The sequence below is a fragment of the Rhea americana genome, unplaced genomic scaffold, assembly GCF_003343005.1.
Source record: "Rhea americana isolate MKP2758 unplaced genomic scaffold, rheAme1 scaffold_109, whole genome shotgun sequence".
In the NCBI taxonomy this organism is placed as follows: domain Eukaryota; kingdom Metazoa; phylum Chordata; class Aves; order Rheiformes; family Rheidae; genus Rhea; species Rhea americana.
This window is the reverse complement of record NW_028185139.1, coordinates 788,946-809,797: the sequence shown is the minus strand read 5'-3', so window position 1 is coordinate 809,797 and position 20,852 is coordinate 788,946. Positions and strand designations below refer to the sequence as shown.

At 39.7% G+C, this 20,852-nt stretch overlaps 1 protein-coding gene across 5 annotated transcripts in view; it reads right to left on the bottom strand.

The window, feature by feature from the left end:
- Positions 1-635: 635 nt before the first annotated feature.
- Positions 636-20,852, bottom strand: part of TMEM63A (transmembrane protein 63A) — a 36,314-nt gene continuing 16,097 nt past the window's right edge. Inside the window, exons 13-27 of one of the 5 annotated variants that reach the window (XM_085311585.1) lie at positions 19,971-20,108; positions 18,150-18,303; positions 17,260-17,366; positions 15,537-15,623; positions 14,744-14,806; positions 13,586-13,748; positions 12,354-12,459; positions 9,822-9,989; positions 6,472-6,587; positions 6,021-6,083; positions 5,138-5,422; positions 3,827-5,056; positions 2,327-2,532; positions 1,608-1,737; positions 636-898 (exon numbers count right to left, since the gene is read on the bottom strand). In XM_085311585.1, coding sequence (XP_085167711.1) covers positions 5,255-5,422; positions 6,021-6,083; positions 6,472-6,587; positions 9,822-9,989; positions 12,354-12,459; positions 13,586-13,748; positions 14,744-14,806; positions 15,537-15,623; positions 17,260-17,366; positions 18,150-18,303; positions 19,971-20,108 — 1,333 coding nt within the window. In that variant the 3' untranslated portion in view covers positions 636-898; positions 1,608-1,737; positions 2,327-2,532; positions 3,827-5,056; positions 5,138-5,254. Of the gene's footprint in view, positions 899-1,607; positions 1,738-2,326; positions 2,533-3,826; positions 5,423-6,020; positions 6,084-6,471; positions 6,588-9,821; positions 9,990-12,353; positions 12,460-13,585; positions 13,749-14,743; positions 14,807-15,536; positions 15,624-17,259; positions 17,367-18,149; positions 18,304-19,970; positions 20,109-20,852 lie in introns of all 5 variants that reach the window. The other 4 variants (XM_085311566.1, XM_085311575.1, XM_085311592.1 and 1 more) reach the window with 4 other exon arrangements.

The following is a 20,852-nucleotide window of genomic DNA, read 5'->3' as shown; positions in this document are numbered from 1 at the left end:
AGATCTAGTACAGATAGATCAAGGGTACCAGATCCTGAAACCACTGTCCTATGATTTCTCAGAAAGGCTATTTTAGTTGAAGACCTAAACAGAATCTCGAGCTTACAATCAAGAAGGAAGATAAGAATGTTTTAAAGGCCCTAAAATCACGTATCTATCACATCCTAGGTAGCTGATAAGATGGATAAAGCTCTGGACTGCTGAGGACCACCAACTTGACATCAGAAGCTGCTACCAACCCAACTTTAGAGAAATGACAACTAACAATCTGAAAATTTGGGTTGCTTTAGACATTTTCACAAACAAATACCATGTACTGACTTTTTGAGTATCTATCCTGCAGCGAGTCAGTCAAGATCTCAGGAGGACTATGACAAAGTGAATATAATCTCCACCTGGGAGGCAAAACTACCTGCACTCCACTTAGGCACTGGAAAATAATRAGGAGAACCTTTTCTGCACAAACTCAAATACAGAAGTAGAAAGAGGCTTTTTAAATACACAAAATCTTAATCTAATCAGACTCGAGGAAAAAAAAAACTATCACAGCTATCAAAAACTATCAAACTATCCACAGTTCCGAACATTTCCAAACCAGAACTTCAATGGAAAGAGAACTCTATCCAAAACTGAAGTTGGAAACATATTTAGTTTATTAAGTCAGTGAAATCCTTACCTAATGTCACAGAATATTACTTTTCACTAGCCATAAAAGTTGGTCTTGAGGTGGGAATTTTAATCCATTCAGATCTGGGAAGATCAGGTACATGCTACACCAGAACTTCCTTAGGAAGGCAAGAAATAAGCTGCTGCAGAAGAGAACAAGTCATCCTCCAGGAAAGCGACAGTGCTTGGTATCAGCCAGGAATCCAGTCACCATACTGGGGATTGCAGGCTCCTGCCTGGAAGAGATCAGTAATGGAGACTCACTGATTAAGGAGCGGTATTTTCATATACAGTACCAGTTAATTCATGGGGGCCCATTCTTTGTTTCAGCAAAAGAATTAAAAGCTAATTATGGTATATGCAATAGAAAGACAGGTGATGTTGATTCACCTCTTCTCCAAGCAGTAAATGCTTACAGACTAACTGAATTATCTTGATTTGTTTGATGTCAAGAGCTCCGTATCTGAGCACGAGAAGTTCAGAAGATGCACTTGCAGCTTAGATGCCATGACCTAACCAACTGCATGTCAGATATAAAGCAAGAGCCAGGAAATAAACACAAGAGCTGGGAAATTAGAGGGAGAAATGTCCTATTATATCAACCCAGTAGATAATTTTCAGTGCCCCTGCCTTCAGTTATTTCCTTCCTGGTTTGATCTGGCAGACAGCTGTCCTCAGAGCAGAAAAAACAAAGTTCTCTAATTCTGAAATATCTGAAACAGGCACTTGCAGCTGTTGCAGACAGGTGACAAGCAGAAACACTCCAGAAGTCCTATCCAGATTAGACAGAGAAGGAATCTGTGAGGCTACTTGAGAAATAGACATATGTCCTTTCAGAAAGTTATGGCCCTTGCTGCCATACAGAACTAAAAATGTGCATTTCCTTACACTGTTGCAGTTTGGAGACAATAAACTGGGTCTTTTCTCTGCACTCAAAGGACTTATTATGTTCATTTGGTGGCAAAAAGAGATCTCTCCTCCCCAAATCTTCCCGTGTTTTTCACCTAGTTTTTGCAGAGATCCTACAGAACAAACACTCGTGATCCTCTGCTGCTCCTAGGACAGGTCCACCTTCTTGAAAAACATAAAAGTGAAACATTTCAAACTGATACATGAACCACTTGTAGATTATACATGAGAAAAGGCCTTCAGCTGTGCTGTTACTATCCATGAGTAAGCAGAGTTAGGAACTGGATTTCTGCACAGAGATGGGCTAGCGCTACACWGAATCATGCAGAAACTTAGCTGGGACAGAGCTCTGCTTTTGGCCTGGGACATGGGAAAAGCCCAGAGGAAGGCAAGGCAAGAACACCTGCATCAAATGCAAATGAGAAACTGCCATCTTTGTTTGGGTGTTGAGGGTGTGTGGTAATAGGGCAGGAGAAGGTGAACCAGGCTGCTTCTGTACACAAGCCCAGAYTGGCACAGAACTAGGCAAATCTAAATAAGGCTTTTTTCTTTCTTTCCTTGAGTCTCAGCATACCACACAGAATTTTCTTCTCTAAAGAAATTTAGCCTTTTCAGAACTGTGCTAAATTGTACAAGTTTCACATGGGCTCTGCTCTTCAACTTTTAAGAGACTGTGTCCTGGGTTACGTCATGTGGGATCCCATCACAGGCCACTCTGTAGGGCTTAATGACGTTTGAACGTTAGACTTGCCTAGGACTCACGTTCCATGGAAGCGGTGCTGTTCCAAGAGGCGGTGGCTGCTAGATCACAAGGACTGAGCAAGACTCAAGGGGGAGGGGAGGCAGGGTGTTGTTCCAACTGAGAGATGCAAAGAAAGCAGCAGGCGCTGGATCTTGGCAAATACGCTTCTGGGAGCTACAACCAGCAACTCCAGCTGGGCCATTTGCTCAGGCTTCCTGCCAAAAGATTTATAAAAAGCATAGTGAAGAATGTGCAATGACTTTAAATACGAATTTCAAATACAGTGCAGCCAATATCCACATTTGTTGAGGCTTCCATCCCTCAGCTTTTCTCTAAGGCTCAGCGAGGAATGCAAGGAGTTTCTCCCGCTGATCTAATTTTATCCTCYCGGAGACATCCACCAGCATGAAAGAACGAACCAGAGCCAGTGCAGTTTCTTAATTACTTCCAGCTCTGAGCCAGAAAGACCCAGAGGACACTAGGTAAGCAAGCACAGAGCAAAGCTGATAGACCAGGCTTTACTTTGTGGGCTGCTAGACACAGAAGTCTTGTGATAATTTACAACCAGATGATCCCAGCCTTTACCCAAACAGGGTGCGAGTACACCAGATTATGCCCTAATGTTATAAATACTAATGGCTGTGAGTTTAACTCCAGCAGAGCCCAGTGGTGTACTAGAGAAGCTGCTACATGATAGGTGAAATATGCAAGTGGTTTCCACATCAGACACATTAACTGCCTCTACAAATGCCAGCAACGACTACTTAGCAAGATACAACTTTCCATTACCTAACAGGTTTTCCATATTCTACTATCTGAAGCACGTTAGCATCACTAGGGGTGGGTTTATTCAAGTTCACTGAAGAGTCGGCCCTGTTACTGCTGCTGTCCATACACTGAATTCACTCCTTCAATAAGGAGTTTCATTACCAAGGCTTAGCAGCCTTCCAAGCACCAAGCAGACAAGCACAAAGAGGAAATCCAATAACCAAAAGAGTTTTTGTCCTTGACGTGACATATGAACCTCACAGCGGCCAGTTGTTCAAAAAAAGAGTGAGTTGTATCACACAACTTAAAAACCCCTCTGTGCCAACACCATAACCAGGTCAAGTGTGGTAGCCGAACCATTTATTTGCTTCCTCAATTAGTATACTAAGCAGGGTCTACTGCACCTGCAGATGCCTGCACGAGATGGGGTACTGCCACTCCGAGTGAGTTACAAGTCACATATTTCTGATCTAATTAATACAGCAGSAGGCTCTGTCTCTTCCTCCTGCTCTCAAGGCCATAAAAAAATACTCTGACAAGTAAACACKTGGAGTCCGTTGCGTTTCTTTTTGCCTTGAGTCCCAATCTTAAATGGCGGTTTGTATTCAAAGTACCCATCGCCTCTAATAACACCATGGCTGCGGTAGAGAACACTACTGAACAGCAACGCTAAAGCGACCACACGAGGCAGCCTGGCGGTGATCCGTGCCCCCACGGGACAAGACTAGACTCCTCACTTACCGTTTAGGAGCCAGGAGCGCACCTTCGCCTAAAAGGACATCCTGATCATCGGAGCTCTGCAGGGGCCACCTTGGTTTAGGGCAGCTCTCCTCCTCCTGCGTTCTCAACATTCACGCTGAAGGCCACGCTCGGGAAGCTGGTGGCAATCCTGCAAGACACCGAACATCTGCACGCACCTAGCTGTGGCACCAGTGGCCCCAATGTTAAGATGCTGTTGCTTCACAAACAAGCTAATGAAGTAGTTCAGTTAAGCGGTGAGCRGGCAAACAGACAGAGGGCTACAGAGGCAAAACCTTCTCCTACTCAAAAGTCAGCAAGATTCACCCCCTTGAGAAATTTAAGTTTCCAAATCTCTCCTGGGACGTACTGTCATTCTGAGCCTTGTGACAGTAGTAACAGTTCACAAAATGTTCATGCTGTGAGGCAGCCAGCAACGACAGTATTTAAATACACAAGCAAGAAATCAAGACAGCCTTAAATTTCTCTGAACTCAGTTTTATTGCTTTGTGATTATTAGTTGCACTTTGACACAATGTACTTTGGAATAATTTGGCACCTACTACATAATTTAAAAACTTAATATCTTACAGCTTGTGTAATTGCACTTACTGAAAAACCCCAGAGATCTGTCATTTTGACCCAAGATTAAAATGAAGGATAAAATGCTTACACCCTTTATTGCTGGCAAGTGAACATTCATTGTGGAAGGCTCTTAAAAATACTGAACTGAAACCAACAACCTGAATGCCCTCCAAGAATATGTAAAAACAGTACCAGATCAATCAGTCCCTTCTTTTCACCAGTCTTTTTGGTTTAGTACTTTTAATATCCCTGTGCATAGTAACTCCCTCATGTCTTTTAAGAAAAAAATAAAAAAGAAAGAAAGGTGCTCATATCTGCACTGACTACTCTGGGTGACAACAGAGGAAACACCACCCAACACCCACCCCATCTCCCACAGAGTAATTTCATCAAAAGTGACATTGGCTCAGGATTTAATACATCCCAGGTGGTTTATAAATACTCAAGGTTTGTTAAAAATTCAAGAAGAATTATTTTGAATAAATAAGTGGCAGCTGCAACTGAGAGCTGCATTTGCTTCAGTGACCCATTATCTATATGCAGCATCAGTTGTCTTCGTAAGGCAAACGATGAGATAGCAGAAGTAAAGTTCCTGGGGATCCGCATCGCGGTCTTCAGCATGCTGGTTTCACAAYGTGCGCAGACGTCCTGCAAAACAATCAATTCCAAGGCATCTGCCTTTTAATCTCCAGGCACAGCTGCAGACCACACAATAAGTTATTTCTGTACCTCTTCTGTAGGCAGGAATGTGTAAATAAATCAGAATGCTTAGAGGGTGGTGGTGGTGGAAAAATTAGTTCTTTTAAAGCTGGACCAAGTGCTCCACCTCGTGTTAGTCCTTTGTATTCAGAGAGAACCCTTTGATGACTGCTCAGTAATTGCAGGTCCTGCAGAACAGCTCTTGTCTTCTGCCTGTGAGCTAGCGTCGTCCATGGTGCCATATGACTGCTGCTCTTTGTAGGCTAGCACTGTCCTTTCTGTAGAATGAGGATGCAACACTCGGGGGACGAACTTCTGAAATCACAAGTGTTAATGATTTTGCAAGTCTCTCTAAGTATCATATTGAGATGATTTACCCAGATAATCTTTCCCCTCACCACTTTTTTCATCCGTTTCCCATTCATCACCTTAACACTTAAGACCTTTTGCACTATACGGGAGGCTTCCTAGTGTAAAACTCACCTGTACATGCACAACTTGTAGCCTGTGGCACAAAGACCTCTATTTCTACCCCTCGTCCTACAGCAGATTAAGACCTGCTACACACATCACAACTCTCAGAATCACCAAGCAGTGGCAGTTGATTGCACCTGAATGTTATCCAGAAGTCTTACACCAGGCCGTACCTGGTGTAAGATCCAGGCATCACAACACAGCATACACAGCTCCTGAACGAACATGTTTCAACTAGCTGTAAAACTTCAACCAAAGGTACTGCTGCACCACCGCTAGGAACAGTTACGCAGTGCAGTTGCAGAACTCTCTRGTCCCACCAACATATGGGAAGTCCTGCAGTCCATTCAGACTAGTATTTTCTACACAAGATCTTTGGTGAGCAGGGTGAGATTTTTTTTTTTGAAAGCTAGTATTATTAATTGTGTTAACTTCTTACAGAAGACGGTGGAGTGGCTCGTACATCTGTGTCGTTTCCTCTTTCTCCTTGCAAGTCTTCTATCTGCAACCAGTAACAGGTGAGGGAATGGGAGAGAGACAATACCAAACTTAAGTCAAAACAAAATACAGAACAGATTTTGTAAGCACCTAAAAATTCAGAGAGAAATCAGTGCTGGTGCTCTACTGTTTGGCTGCAATGAATTCACCTCCCATCCTTTTCTTACTACTTCCAGACTTTCCTCTACTCTTAAAATTTAGTCCCTGCTAACACAGACACACTTCCACTGTGCCAAGCAATCTGCCCCTACTGACCAGCCCTCTTCAGCCTTACCAGAACAAACCTTTGTGGACAGACTTTGCTCCTGGCAAGGCAAAAACAACCCAGTAGGAATAGCTGGTGCAACACCAAACATACATGTGCTGAAAGGTGTTAGGTGTCCACTACTTACCTTGTAATTCAGTGGGCTCAGGTACTTGAAACAGCCAAAACAGGTATAAGCCAAGCAAATAACAATTGTGATGCTGACAACTAGGCAGGTAAACATGGTTGTGGGTGCTTTAAAGCCTAGAAAAATATCCAGAGAATACAATTAAAAGGTACGCAGCAGGAAAAATAAGCAAACCCTTACTTTGTCTTCCTCATTTTCCAAAAGCCTTATGTTTCTCCTTAGAGGACTGGGCAAGCCACTTCCAGCCCCAATCAGGAGAGCCTGGTAAAATGCAAAGCTCACTGATCAATAAAACAATTGAACAAGCTATTTCCACTGCTTTCTGAGAGGCCAGAAAAGGCAAAAGGAAAAGGCTGCAAAATTTGAGTAATAAACAAGACTCAGACATCCTTCTCTTCTTCCCTCAGTCATTTCTTCTAGACTCAGTTCTAAAACACTTTCATTAATGATCTGTGAGATGGAATGGGTAGGCTCCATTTATTAAATATGATGATGGCAACAAACTGGAAAGGTTGCAAACAGAGGCGAATCAGTTCAAAACGACCTCAGTAAATTAGATGACTCCCTCCAATAAAAGTCAGTAAGACGAAATTGTATGTAGACAATTGTAAATAACTACAGTTTGGAAGGAAAAATGAGACGTAGGTACAGACAGATAACTGATAAGGGACAAGACTGCAGACTACAGAATGCAACTGATGATGACAAGCTGGAAAAACGAGGCAGTAGCATGATGCCATCACAAAGCAATGGAGGAAAAACACAAGCCTCTGGTACTTATACAAAACAGTAACTCTTTTTGGTGCCACTAAGCCCTTGATTTGAGCAGCCCAGTCCGTCTGGGACACAACCATGAAGATATGGACAGAACTGCAGAAAATCCAAGGAGAAGGAACAAGAGAGAAAAGAAACGGAAGAAACATGAGCTAAGCTGAAAGTTAAGTTTTTCCTGTTTTAAGAAAGACAGAGAGAGAGAACACATCGTAGAAAGGGACACAGTAGCAGCCTCTGATACAAAAAAGATCATAACAATGACAGTGATCTTCCAGATCTACYGAGGAAATAATCTGAAGAAATTAATCTCATTTTACAGTAAAGATTATTCAAATAAGATATTAGGAAAAAAAATATATATATAGCCTTTTCCAAACTTTTTCGGCCAAAAGAGGCCACAATAACCCTCAAATTTTCTTGTTGTAACCCCAGCTTATGTAGTGACATAGAACAGTTGAGTTTCACTATTTAGCACGGTTCTATGAATCCTGTGCAGATCAGTTTGGAGGGGGGAAAAAACCTCAAACCAACAACAAAACAAAACAAAAAAAAAAGTCAACGTTTAATTCAAAAAGGGAAATGAAACAAACTCCCTACGTGCATTTCGGAATTGACTTTAGCAGAAGTTTTTTTTTATAAGAATAAGTTAGCTCAGTATTTCCCAGTGGAGGCACATCTACACCAACATGTGGTGTGAAGCACAAGGAAAGCAGCAGAGAGCAATGAGAGGGAAAAAAAAGAAGGAAGAAAACCCCATCTCCCCAGACCGGTTTCCCTTGCCCTGCCTCCTCAGCACTCCTCCCCGCCCAGAGCTGGAAGGGACTTGGGCAACTGTCCCAGAGACRGAGGCTGAACTGCATGTAGTAGCATCACCTCCCCTGCTGCGAGATGCACAGCATCTGAGGAATGGCATGGGAACTGAGGAAGAAAACAGTGACTGAGGAAGAAATAGACGGCACCAGTGCAGCCTTCCAGCTGAGATAAACACCTTCTGTAGACAGTCAAGTGCTATTTGATTTTGACATAGAGCTGGGATAGACTAAATGATCTCAAGGTCCTTCAAGTCTTACATTTCTGTGGTGAGAAAACAGGGTATTATCACTGTACTACGTAACTAGACTGAAGTATCTATAAACTATACAAGGCAAACTATACAAATCAATGATTAAACAGCCAAGCCTTACACTTCATAAACTGATTTATTTTGCAGATAAGGAAGCAGAACCCTCCTCCCTCTCCTTCCTTCTCCTTTGGACAAGGATCAGCAATGAAACCAACAGCAATGAAATCAAAACCTTAAGCTCCAACCTCTCAGCCTCACACAACTTGACGAGGCTGCCTTTTGCACTGACAAACCCTGAAGAACATCCCATAAAAAAATGTAACTGTCTTGGCCCCAAGCCAAACACAATAATCCAATCTGCATTTTCCATTACTAAGTTTCATGATAAATGATGCTCTYACTGTAGACGCAGAATGAGAAAACATTATTATAAAGATTTAATTTTTACTACACTAAGTTTTCCTTTATAATTCAATTAAAGAGGCAAATCAATTGCTGTGACTGGAGTTTATTTTTCCAAAACATGCTCTAGAAACTCTGCTGTTACTTTTAGAGTACATGGATTGGTTAGTCTAGTAATTAATCTGCTTCTTACATTCACGGGGAGTTAACTCTAAAGAGWTAGATGACAGTCTGCCAACAATATCTTTTTCACTATCACTGTGCTAAAAAAATATTAAGCAATACACTGATTTGTCGTTGTTGGCATGAAAGCCTATGTGGCTTGCGGCCTGCGTGCCGCAAGAGGGCAAAATGCAATTAGATACCAATGGCTGCAGGAAGGGAAACTCAGCTCCTTCTCGCATCACCAACATCCCTGCTCCATGCCAAGTACTTTCTCCTACATCACAGGTAAAGCAAGCCATAAGCCATGGCCAACCTTTCCTGGAGCCATTTGTATATTACAGCAGATGCTATCAATGTCAAGTATTTGCAGAACACAGAACATCTGTACTTGTAAAATGAATTAAATACAAAACATGGGTTTTTAAATTAGAATATGGGGAGGAGAGTCACTATCTCACTGCAGTGTAATGTTTAATAGATGATGTGGAGTAAAGGTCTTGGTATCATTAGTCAACGCTTTAATTTTTTTCTAACTGACAGCTGTGCAGAGGCAGTAGCCAACTCACAGAGGCAAATTAAATTTGTGCATAGAGAATACAAATGCACGCAGTGAAGCTAGAGCCCATCTTACTAGAAGAAGCTAGTTCTGAACCGACTTTTAATTTAATTAACGGAGTTTTACTGTTTGTCACTCAGTAGCCAACCTGGCCAATTCAAACCCTCAGATCTGGGGAACATACAATCTCCTATAAAGAAAAGGAATAGGATGCTCCATGTAAACAGCTTGAAGTTAATATATCAGACACAAGCAACATTACTTCCCATTTGCAGAAGCAAAAAGACAAGCTGTGAAGACTGCAAAGTCTATGAGACTTCCCATGTAATTCTAGATAAGCTGACAAGAGAGGTTGCAATAGCTTCTCAGGGGAAAAAAGCAATAACTTACCTAGTCGCAAAAATGAGAAAAAATAGAGCCAGAAAAGGCAGAGAATTGGAGCTGCCAGGGCCTGATTCACAGCTGCAAAGTGGATCTTCTTCTCCAGCTTAGCAGGGAGATATGCATAATAAAGGTTGTGACGGTCAACCATGTGCTTCAGGAGTATATATATTAAGCCTGGAAGGGAGAGAGAGCCAAGAACAGTAAAAAGCAGCAGTTCTGCAAGATCTATACTAACGAGGTGACTTAAACAACAGACACCAACAGCCTGCCCCAAGCTTGTTCATCCGGCCGGGGCTGGGTCTCCAGGCCAAGACCCCCAGAGTATCCTCATCCCCTTCTCCTCATTCATCTCTGCTGCAGCCCTGGCACCACTTGCACTCCCAGAGCACACCCAGGGCTCCTCCCAGCACTGGGAACGGCGCAGGGTGCTAGGGAAGACGTGCAATGCCCATGCTGGAAATGCAACTGGTAACTCCCTCACCACAGCACTGGTAACAGAAGAATGGTCTAACAGTGGCTTAATGTTTCTCTCTCAGTCTTCATTAAATAATGCTTGAATTTCAAGTCAACTTGTCTTATCCCAAAAGAGCCAGCTACAGCTGTGACAGCTATGAATTTCAACAGCTCTGGCATGCAGCAGTACATTCAGATATTTACAGTCAGCACACAGAGAAAGCTCTTACTCTATTTCTGTGGAATTAAGCTGCATTTTTCCAATATTACCTACACAAGCTGAGGTTTATTTTACAGTCTGTTATGTAGATATATTTAATTTGGACATGTTTCTCTTGTAGTAATGACGTTTGTGCATCTGTCTTTCTACCAGCTTTTTGCTAGTGGATTCTTCAGGGTTTTTGGTCTGTTATTATTCACTTAGCATACTAACACATGTTATAGATAATATGCCTTGAGAGGAACAGCAGGTTCATCTACATGAGTGTCAGCAAAGGAGACAGTTGAGTTTTTCTGAGTAATATACATACTTTGCCATCTCAGTGATAATATTTTGCACCATTTCACTKCTGTATTTGGTCCAAAAGCATTACATTTCARTATTTTTTTTCTTTTTTCAGAACTATTACTTTGTCTGTAGCATGCAGCAGTTTATAAAAAATGAACATCATGCATGGCTCCATTATTCATGACTCTGTTTTCAGAAAGAATACTAAATAATATAAACAGATATGAAGTATGTTGTTATAAAAATCTAATCACATTTTCCCTACAATAACACTGTTGATTAAAAAGAATTCTGGCCAATATCTAATTTAGGTAATTATGTTGTTTCTAACTCTTCTCAATTTTGTTTCAGAAAAGCAAAATATCAAATATATCATATGATTTAGTGCTAGTTATGCCTGATAAACAGGTTTCCAGAGGGGAGATGCTTATCGTAGCTGCAATGATTTTTTATACATAATTCTTAAGACAGTCCAGCACCTTTCTGAATGACAGAATAAAATAAGAGGTAGATCATGTCAAAGTCATTACAAATGATTTCTAAATGAGTTCTAAAAAGACAAATAATTTGTTTTGCACATCTATATAGGATTTAAAGACTAGTATAGCAAAAGGAACGAAGTGGTCAAAGTTGGACATGCAGACAACATAGGAAAGAAATTTTAAAAGATCACCAACTGAATAGAGGAAACAGCCTAAAAGAAGGAAGCCTGCAGCTGCACTGCTTCAGCACACCCTGACCTCCCAGTTCACTGATCATGTAAGCCAGGGGGTCTACCAGAGTAGGCAGCATTTCTTCTCCTGTCAGAGGACAGGAACGGTGTTCGCCAAACCCTTGTTCCAACAAGCTGTCGGGACATCAGGACCACGGAGCGTGCAGCTGCCCATAGCACTGGGATGGGCACAGCCCCTCCTCTCATCCTATGCCAGCTGACACGGAATTTCAGATCAATGGTTAATAATACAGAAGAGTTGTGGCAGTGTCAAGGAGAGATCAGGGAGTTTTCCAGTCTCTTACTACTGGATCAACACACTTGCTTTTGTGCTTCCTTTTACATGCTTCAGTCAAACTCTGACAAATCTTTTCTAATGTGCCTAAATGTACCTGGGGACCAAAACATCTCAAGTGAAGTYTGACTGCTTAAGCTGGATCTCCAGGTTAGATATCCTACACAGCCTGCTTCTTCGAGAGCTTAAGAACTGAGATTAAAAAAAAAAACCCCAAAAAACAAAAAAAACCCCAGAAAACCAAACACCACGCACTCCTCATCCCCAAATCTATCCAAACTCCTACACTTAACTATTAAGACCATCAACAGACACAACCAATACACTCAATCTTTAGAAATAAAATAGGCATAAAATTGGCAAGTGATAAAATTTATCACTTTCAACTTCAGTACAAGCATTAATTAATTAATCTGCCCTACTTTTCATGAGAAGGGAAAAAAACTAATCTTGGATCAGACAGTGATCACCAGCATCCAAACTGGACTAAGAACTCAGAACCGGGCCTTCCAAAACTCCCACATGCCCCCAGCTCCCTCACATCACGCAGGTGCTCATCAGAAAACTTACCGAATGGGACAATGATGGGGCAGGTAATGCTATAGGCCATGATGACAGTGAACACACATAACATCCAGGCGTACATTGCTCCAAATTCATATTCAAATGCTTGTTGCTATGAACAAAAACAAAACACCTCAACACTCATTTCATCTATCAACATATCAGGAATTAAAATAGAGTCAGTAAAGCAACAATTCACCTTCTCTTATCCTCTCCCTATGAGAGAGCAGTTAYTTTCCTGAGAGGCCTAAACAATGTAAGCAGACAGATATAAGTATGATGTGTTCTGAATAATCWGTTGCAGAAAATATGCTACTTCTTTCATAACCTCAAAGGAATTCCTCAAGGAATCTGTTTTCATCTAAAAGAAGCAACTACTTAAAATAATAAGGCAGAAAGTAATAGTGCTTAACTCAGAACTTTGATCTCACTACAAATGCCACTGAATTGGTATTATTCCCTGCACTGCCTTTCACAGTAGCTCAAGATAACTGAAGCTTTGGTGTGGTCAATACTCCTATTTGTTGATTCTTAGCTGAACCTCTTCGGATATGAAAACAATACAAAATGGTTCTGTATTGTTTAATTTCACCCAAAGCATGGGTAATACGCAACAGTTAACGTAAGTGACTGTTTAAATGATGGGTTCCATTTTTGATAGTATCTTTTAGATCCATTAAAAAGAAGAATGGGGGCAGCTGTATACAGGTTTAACTTAAGTTCCCATCCTAACATCTTGAATTTCAGGCCATAAGAAGGCGTATCACCTGGAAGTGAAAGCCCAGTTCTTAAAATGGGACATAGATGGACAAGTACTTTATTCTGCTATGTGTATGTTCAGATTAAGGTATGCACTCACATGACTGCAAGTTTGTGCACACCTGTGGGCTGATAGAACAAGCTCTAACTATGTACAGACCTAAACTTAAAAAAAAAAAAAGTTAGAAGTGTATTATAAATTCAGAAGTCACCACAAAACTCTCACTTGGAGATATGAAGAGAATATGTCTGCAGTTCAGAGCTTGGATTTTTATTTGTGACCACTCCTGATATGAATAATTACCTCACAGTTTCCTATGCTGCAAGGGAAGGGGATACAAGGCTTTCATGGTTGAGCAAAATAAACATCAAAAAAGTGACAGGAGCTGATAGTTAATATTATGAAGATTGGGGGCTCCCACTGTTTCTGATAAACATCAGTCATTTAATTGCCCCCTGCTAAGGAGAGGCTCTAATACCTGTTTAATATTTTTCCTTTCTGCTGTGGACTTGGCCATTATCATGCGTATGGTGTAAAGGATGAGGCCAGGTAGGCGCAGCAGCTCCATCCCATTGCCAATGAAAGCAGAGGCAATCACGTAGTTCACAAAGAAGGCTCCCTGGTCAGGCAAAAAGACGCATCTGCAAGGAAAGGTATCAGACAGTAACTGGAAAAGAGACTAGAAAGTRGGAAGAGCATACAGATGACAAATCCCTATCACCTTTGGAAATACCTCTCCATAAAGATAAGCACTGGACATCATAAGAAGTGGCTAGAGGACTTTTTATAAGATTAAGTTAAAAAACAGTACCATACAGCTTTCAATGCTGTAAGTAACCTACACTGTAAAARTGTATTTTTATGATGCCATTGCCAGCGAGCTTCTAAGAAGGCTGGCTGAGTCACAGAGTTTGGATAAATCATTCAGGAAGAAAAACAGCAAAATTTGACAGATGGCTGATAGCAGAAGAGACCATCACTTGAGGTTTGCAACAACAACTTGAGACAAGATGAGATACAGACTGCAATAGGACGATGGTCTCTCCTAGCTCAGCACCTCCCAAGTATCTTCTTGTTACTGATTTTGAAATAGTATCTAGGAACCTATTTATGTCCCAATAATTATGGCCTATTTCTTCCACCCAGTCACCTAACTAACCCCCATATCCAGTTCATAATCGAAGGCGCGTAATAATCAGTATCTGCAAGTTCGCAATCTTGGGGTAAAAACATTCAAATTTCTTAAAAATAAAAAGTCATACTGTTTTTGAAACAGTACTTGATCTCACGGTAATCCTTGGGAAAATCTCCTGTCAATGATATGCAGCAACCCTCAATACATTGTCTGGTCCTTTCTCATCTGCACTGTATCTGAATATCTTATCTTCTACAGAAATACTAAGGTTCTGAGAACAGAACCACTTCCTTATCGAATATTTGCATATGGTATTTAACAGAAAAAAAGTAAGGAGATTCAGAGCAAAAGCATCTGCACTCTTCCCCCCTTATTCAGAAGCTCCATGTCATCCCACAAGGTATCATCCTCAAGCAGGTTTTAACAAACATCAACCAAAGGTAGTCAACAGCAAAAAAAMCATCACGAACGATCCTGTAACAGAGAGTTGCTCATACTTACTCCAGTCTGACCGTAGATTCAGATGATTCTCTGTCAAACAGCCAACGGAAAAAAAAATCAAGGCTGAAAGAATGATGATTAATGTAATTCAGTCTCCAACACCTTAGTACTGTGTAAAAATAAATTTGTTTTTCTTTCAGTAGTTCAGATTAGAATGGTGCATATAGAGAGTTTAATCAAATAATCTGTATCTTTAGCCCTACCATGATTACTGATACTCAGTCAGAAGTAGGAAATGATATGGAAACTATATATATATATATATATATATATATATATGTATGTATACATATATGTATGTATACATATGTGTGTGTGTGTCTGCTTCATACTAACATTTTAACTTTTCATTTTTAATAGACAACATATAGAAAGGAGTCACATTAACCAGTGAAACAGTACAACAGCTGTTGTACAGGTGATAAGAAGGCAGCAAAGGAAGAGGACAGCTGTAACTAAAGCATAAGACAAAGCTGGATTCTCAGCCATGACAGTGAGCATGGGCAACTTTCAACCATTTTGCTACTAATCTTCCAATATCTTAGATTTCTGTACTACAAGAAATGCTGGACTTAATTAACTTTTTAAAGGATGTAAGGTCCTCAGAGAAACCATAACTTTGAAATCTAATGTGTAATGACAGTAACAGCATTGAAATCTAATGTGTAATGACAGTAACAGCATACACAGAAGGGGAGAGGGACAGATCACCTATATATCAACTAAAAACTAAAGGAATTTGTCTCATATTATAAAAATATTCAAACATTAATATGTTAAACTGATTCTTTACCTGGTCAGACCAAGGGAGGGCAGGATCAACACCATGAAGATCAAAAAAATGTAGACTTTATGCATCATGATTCTGTTTTCTCCAGATCTATTGATAGAAAAAAGTTACTGTGTGAGAAATGCATATGAAAGATTTTCATATCTGAAGGATTTTGCGAACAAGAAGTCAGCACCTGTGAGACTTCCAGCTTTCCTACTACATCACCCTGTTACACGATACTCACAAAACAAACACCTCTGAGGCATTCACTCATTTTGARTAAGCAGGCCCGCAGCTTCTTAGACACAGAAAGTATTTTTGAACATTCATACAGACTCCAGGTTAGCAATACTATTGCCCTGCACCACTGGCAAGGAGATGTGGGAATAAAYCACAGCTGGTCTCTGATCCAATGATACTCGCATCTCTCGGTTATTCATAAACAAATACCTCTTGAAACATTAGGCCAGGAGTTCTTAGGAACTTTTGTTAGGGCAAGTCAAGGTAGTTTTTAGCAGTGCACCAGTGCCAAGAAAATAGACCCTCAGATAAGCAACTTGACTATTAGTGCAAATCTCGTGTTTGGGGGAAAAATTAATACTACTAGTGTTATGCCCTACTACAGTAGCAGGAACATCTGTGTACTGACATCACTGCCACAAAAGTGCAGCGATTGCCATAAACAATACAGACTACGTTTAAGCAGGTATCTAACAGGCTATTAAAACCACAGAATTTTTATTACAGGATCACGCAGCCCTTGGGCACTGTTGGACCTACCAGTTAGCAGAACTATACTGAGGCTAGAAATAGCATAGGAAATCAGATCTGTGATAGCTAGGGACTCTAGAAAACTGTTTCAAACAATACAAAAGGGCTCAAAACTCATGCACYTAATGTAGCTGATAAAACAGTCACTGAAAAAACATACAGCTTTGGACATGATGGCTTACAAGGGACTGGCACAATAAAAACAATTTGCACTTAGATTTAAAAAATAAACTATAGTTGCAGGCATCATGGAAAAGACTGAGTGAAATGAACAGTATTATAAYTTTATCTGGCTGTAGGTAAGAAGTTGATGACGAAATCTGGCGTGCCAAACCAGCCTCTGCTAAGAGTTCTTCCAGTCAGCAGCACATTACTGTGCTTGATGTCCTTAGACTGCTCTGGTCATACCCAAAAATCTTCTTTTAACAGATCTGCTGGGCCTTGGCTGTGTAGGTCTTCTCAGATCACAGTAAGTAAGAGCACCAAAYTGTGCACCAAGAGTTATATACAAACCACTTTTCCATATAAAAYAACAAAAAGATAGGGGTTTTTTGTTTCATTTTGAGTAACACATCATCAGCTGGTACACTTTTGCTGAAGCGGGATACTGGGATTCTGTGATGTTGAGCCACTAAGTGGCTCTGAAGGACAGTACTCCCCTGGGAGTGTGGGGTCTTGCATGCTGGTTCTCGTTACAGCCTCGTCTTATGTATTTTTGTTTCTGATTAAATTTTAAATATAAAGGGTGGGAAAAGAAAACAGAAGCAAATCCCATGGTTAGATTACACTTGCTGTACTGATAGAAGTGACTTAAATGCTAGACTATTGGTTATAACACTAGAACATGATGAAAACAAGTCACTCCCTGCTATGAAGGTTCTGTGGACTTAAAAGCTCCATGAAACACTGTCTCTGTTTATTACAGTAATTCAGCTGATGAGATAAGACCGAAGTAGAGGAAATACTGGCTTACTTTGTCCAGTGGGATTCCAGTAGAGTTGAGTAATATACAATTGTTGGTAGCAAAGCTGAGAAGGACCAGAGTAAGAGTGTTGGGAAAAACTGACTGACAATGGGATTCTAGTAGGGAGAAAGAAGAAAAAAAAAAAAAAAAAAAAAAAAAAAAAAAAGATAAGTGTTAAAAATATTTAATGTGGCTGTGGTGGAAGAAAAGGGGCTATAAGAATTTGCTTTCTGTGAATCATAGCAGATTGGACTGTGGAAATTATGTTCAGGTGCAGATTTAAAAGGGGGTTTGTCTGGTGAGCCAAACAAAAGACAGGCATAGGATTGGGAATTAAATTCCATGACAGTAAAGTCTCACAAGTAATTTTTTTTTAAATGTAGTTTCCAGCCATTTGAGGAGAGGGGGGGGAATTAAGATGAACAGTTTGCAAGAGACTTCGTCTGCAGTTGAACTGGATCCTGCCATCTCAGTTTTGAATTCAATAAGCAAAACAAAACTATGGTATTTCACTTCAGCATTTAAAATTAATTCCTCCCCTCTCTTGGTAAAATCTGACTGCAATTTGGACTTCAGATTCCATTTTTGGCAAAAGGTATTAARTTACAATATTTAAAATTATGTAAAATTAGAATATAACTTTCACTACAAACAAATATAATACTTATATAATGATAGACAATTTCAGATCAACTTACTTCAGTCTGGTGTTAAGGAATAACAGAGGATCAAGGACCTGATTGTGGACATACTGCTTTTTTAATCTGTAGGCTACATAAAACAGTCCTGAGAATTTCAGCTGATTTTAGTTTATGTTTACTGTTTCATTTTTGTACTATACACCCATCAGTTTATCAATATTTTGGTACTGATAAATATCTACATACAGCAATACTCACATTAAGGTAACGAATAGGTTTAGTGACATTGAACTTGTCCATGGTTGAGATGATTATGGAAGGAGTAGTAAGAAAAAACAGTACAATAAAAAGAAGCAGATTAATGCAAAACCATCTAAACCACCATTTCAGCCCACGCACTGAAAGATTATTCCTGCCAAACAAAAGGACATAAAAACAAGCAGTAAGTATCTTGCTGGTGAAAAAAGTATACTTTGTCAAGTGACAGGTGGCACTGCTTTTCTAAATCTGGCTTTCATATTTTTAAAGTTGTGTAACAAAGTACTAAAAACCTCTTCAGTTGCTGTTAAAGAAAACAGTGCCACCTTTCTTGAAGGATAACATAAATTGTACTTTCAGAACATACTAGTCTTTCAGAACACTTTAAAACACAAGGTCCAACACTTTCACTATTTAATAATACAAGAGTACTAAACAGGAAATTAGAATGAGAAGAGATTGAAGCTATACGGAGAACTGYTGTAGGGAGACTAGCTACCAAAGGCAGAACCCACCAAGAAATCATTAAAAAAAAATAAACCAAACCAAAAAACATGCATCCCCTCCTCCCATTTTAAAATAGTAACTATAGACGTTAAACAGCAATACAGTTCTTAAACATTATCTGRAGTGGTCCCCAAAAGGATTGGGATGATTTGAACCTCAGCCAAAGCCAACCACTTAGAACTGACAAAACAACAGACAGAGAGGCTCAATATTCTCCCCCTTAACAATGACTCTCTTGGTGAGCCTACATAAGTAGCAAACTTCTTTGCCTCCTCTTCCTCAAGGAGAAAAATCTTCAGAGATGTTTAGAAATGCTTTGTAAATGCTTCAACCACTGAATCTCATGGATAACTTCCTGTGTCCCTACAACACTGCCTGAAGGAGGAGGGAAGAGGAAAGGAAGCACACACCTGTGAGAATCTTTTCATGAAAAAGGCAAGTTAAAGTGATCCTACTTGAAAAGCAGCTTGCAAGAGATTCTCAATTATCATCTCGAAACATCACAGAAGGAAAAACGCAGCTMAGAATCATGGTTGTCTGCTTCATGGTTAAGGTTCTGTACTTTATTCCAAACTGCAAAACTGCAGTTCTAGAGATAATTTCTCAATTATTAGAAATAGATGCTACAGTTGCTTTAAAAACTTTTAAAAGCATTATAAAAGAAAAGTTACTCTTTTTAAAAGTATGTTAGAAACCGATGAAATACAGTAAACTTGCATGTGTTTGGTCTCRCTTGCAGTTTTGTGTTGGGCAATGGAAGCGTCAGCAAAAATTGTCATACAAGGTTGGATCAATATGATCCATGTTTAAGTTATTTGCAAAGTAAATTCAGTGGTTTTTAGCCTATAAACATGGTAGAGGCAGCACAGGAACAAATCGATTGAAAAAAGAATTATCTATTTTCAGACATTCTRTAAGTGGTGGGTAAACTCTGGAAAGTTTACTGTTTCAGTAACAAAATTTTTGAAGATAGACCATAGTTTGTAATAGTCTTTGTAACGGAGTGAATCAAGTTATCCTCATTACATGGCAACTCAAAAAATATAAATACTTTTGAAATACTCAGCACTAACAAGTTGCTTACCTAAGATCTCAACACTAGATATGCATTAACCTCAAAAAAAAAAAAGAAAAAAAAATGAAATGCTGAGGCACAGATACTAAGTTCTTTTTCTTTTTTTTTTCTTTTTTAAAGAAAATCCAAAGTACTATGTGAAGACATACAGTTAGACAGAATGCACTGAGCCCTCTTCTTCTGCCCCCATTTTAAACCTACATTTCCATAAATAAACAGAAGGAAGACACGAAGCTTACCAACATATATTCTCAGGATATGGAGCATATGTAACTCTCCAGTTTGCTATACAAAGCTCTCTACTATAGGATGATGGCTGGGGTTCTCCTTTACACTTAATACTCTGACATTTGCAGGCATTGAAGTCCTTAAGGATACTGTAAGGAAAGAGAGTAAAGAGAGTAGGAGGATTTTTCCAAGTTTTTCACCTGAAAAACGCTGCATATATCAAAAAGGAGATTTGCAACAGTGGTAATCTTTTTTTTTTGCTTTTAATAATCAGAGATTAAGATAATATTTAGACAACAACATAACATCACAACATGCAATAAGTATTTATATGATGGCCATTGCTACATGACTGAGATTTTACAAAGCTTGCAAACAAAAAAAAAAAAAAGTTGTTCAAAATGCTCAATGCTTCTACTAACATGAACAACAGCAGCAACTTACGTTAAAAAAAAAATAATAAAAAAAAAGGTCTGAGAGCCCACAATTGTGGTATCCCCACAATCAGAATATTACCTTCTTTTGCCCACTCCCAAAATGAACTCAATACTTAATTCTCTCTAATTTTATCTTATCTTAATTTTTACCTTCTAGTATCATTAGGGATTGACAGTCAATGTATTTAACCCAAATTTAAACATGGCCAGAATAAATGCTTTCACAGATTTCTCAAGAGACACCAGCAGAAGTGTTAGGCAAATATTCAGGAGYAGCGCAACTGTGCATTATGGTTAAAAGGAATTCCACTCCATGTGAGCTCTGATTCACTATCATGGAGATAGTTTACATTATCTTGAATGGTTGGACTCAAACTCCTGAACATGCTTATTCCTCAGTGGTGTTCCTAACATAAAACAAAACAGAGGACCATACAGACTAAAATCAAGCAAAAA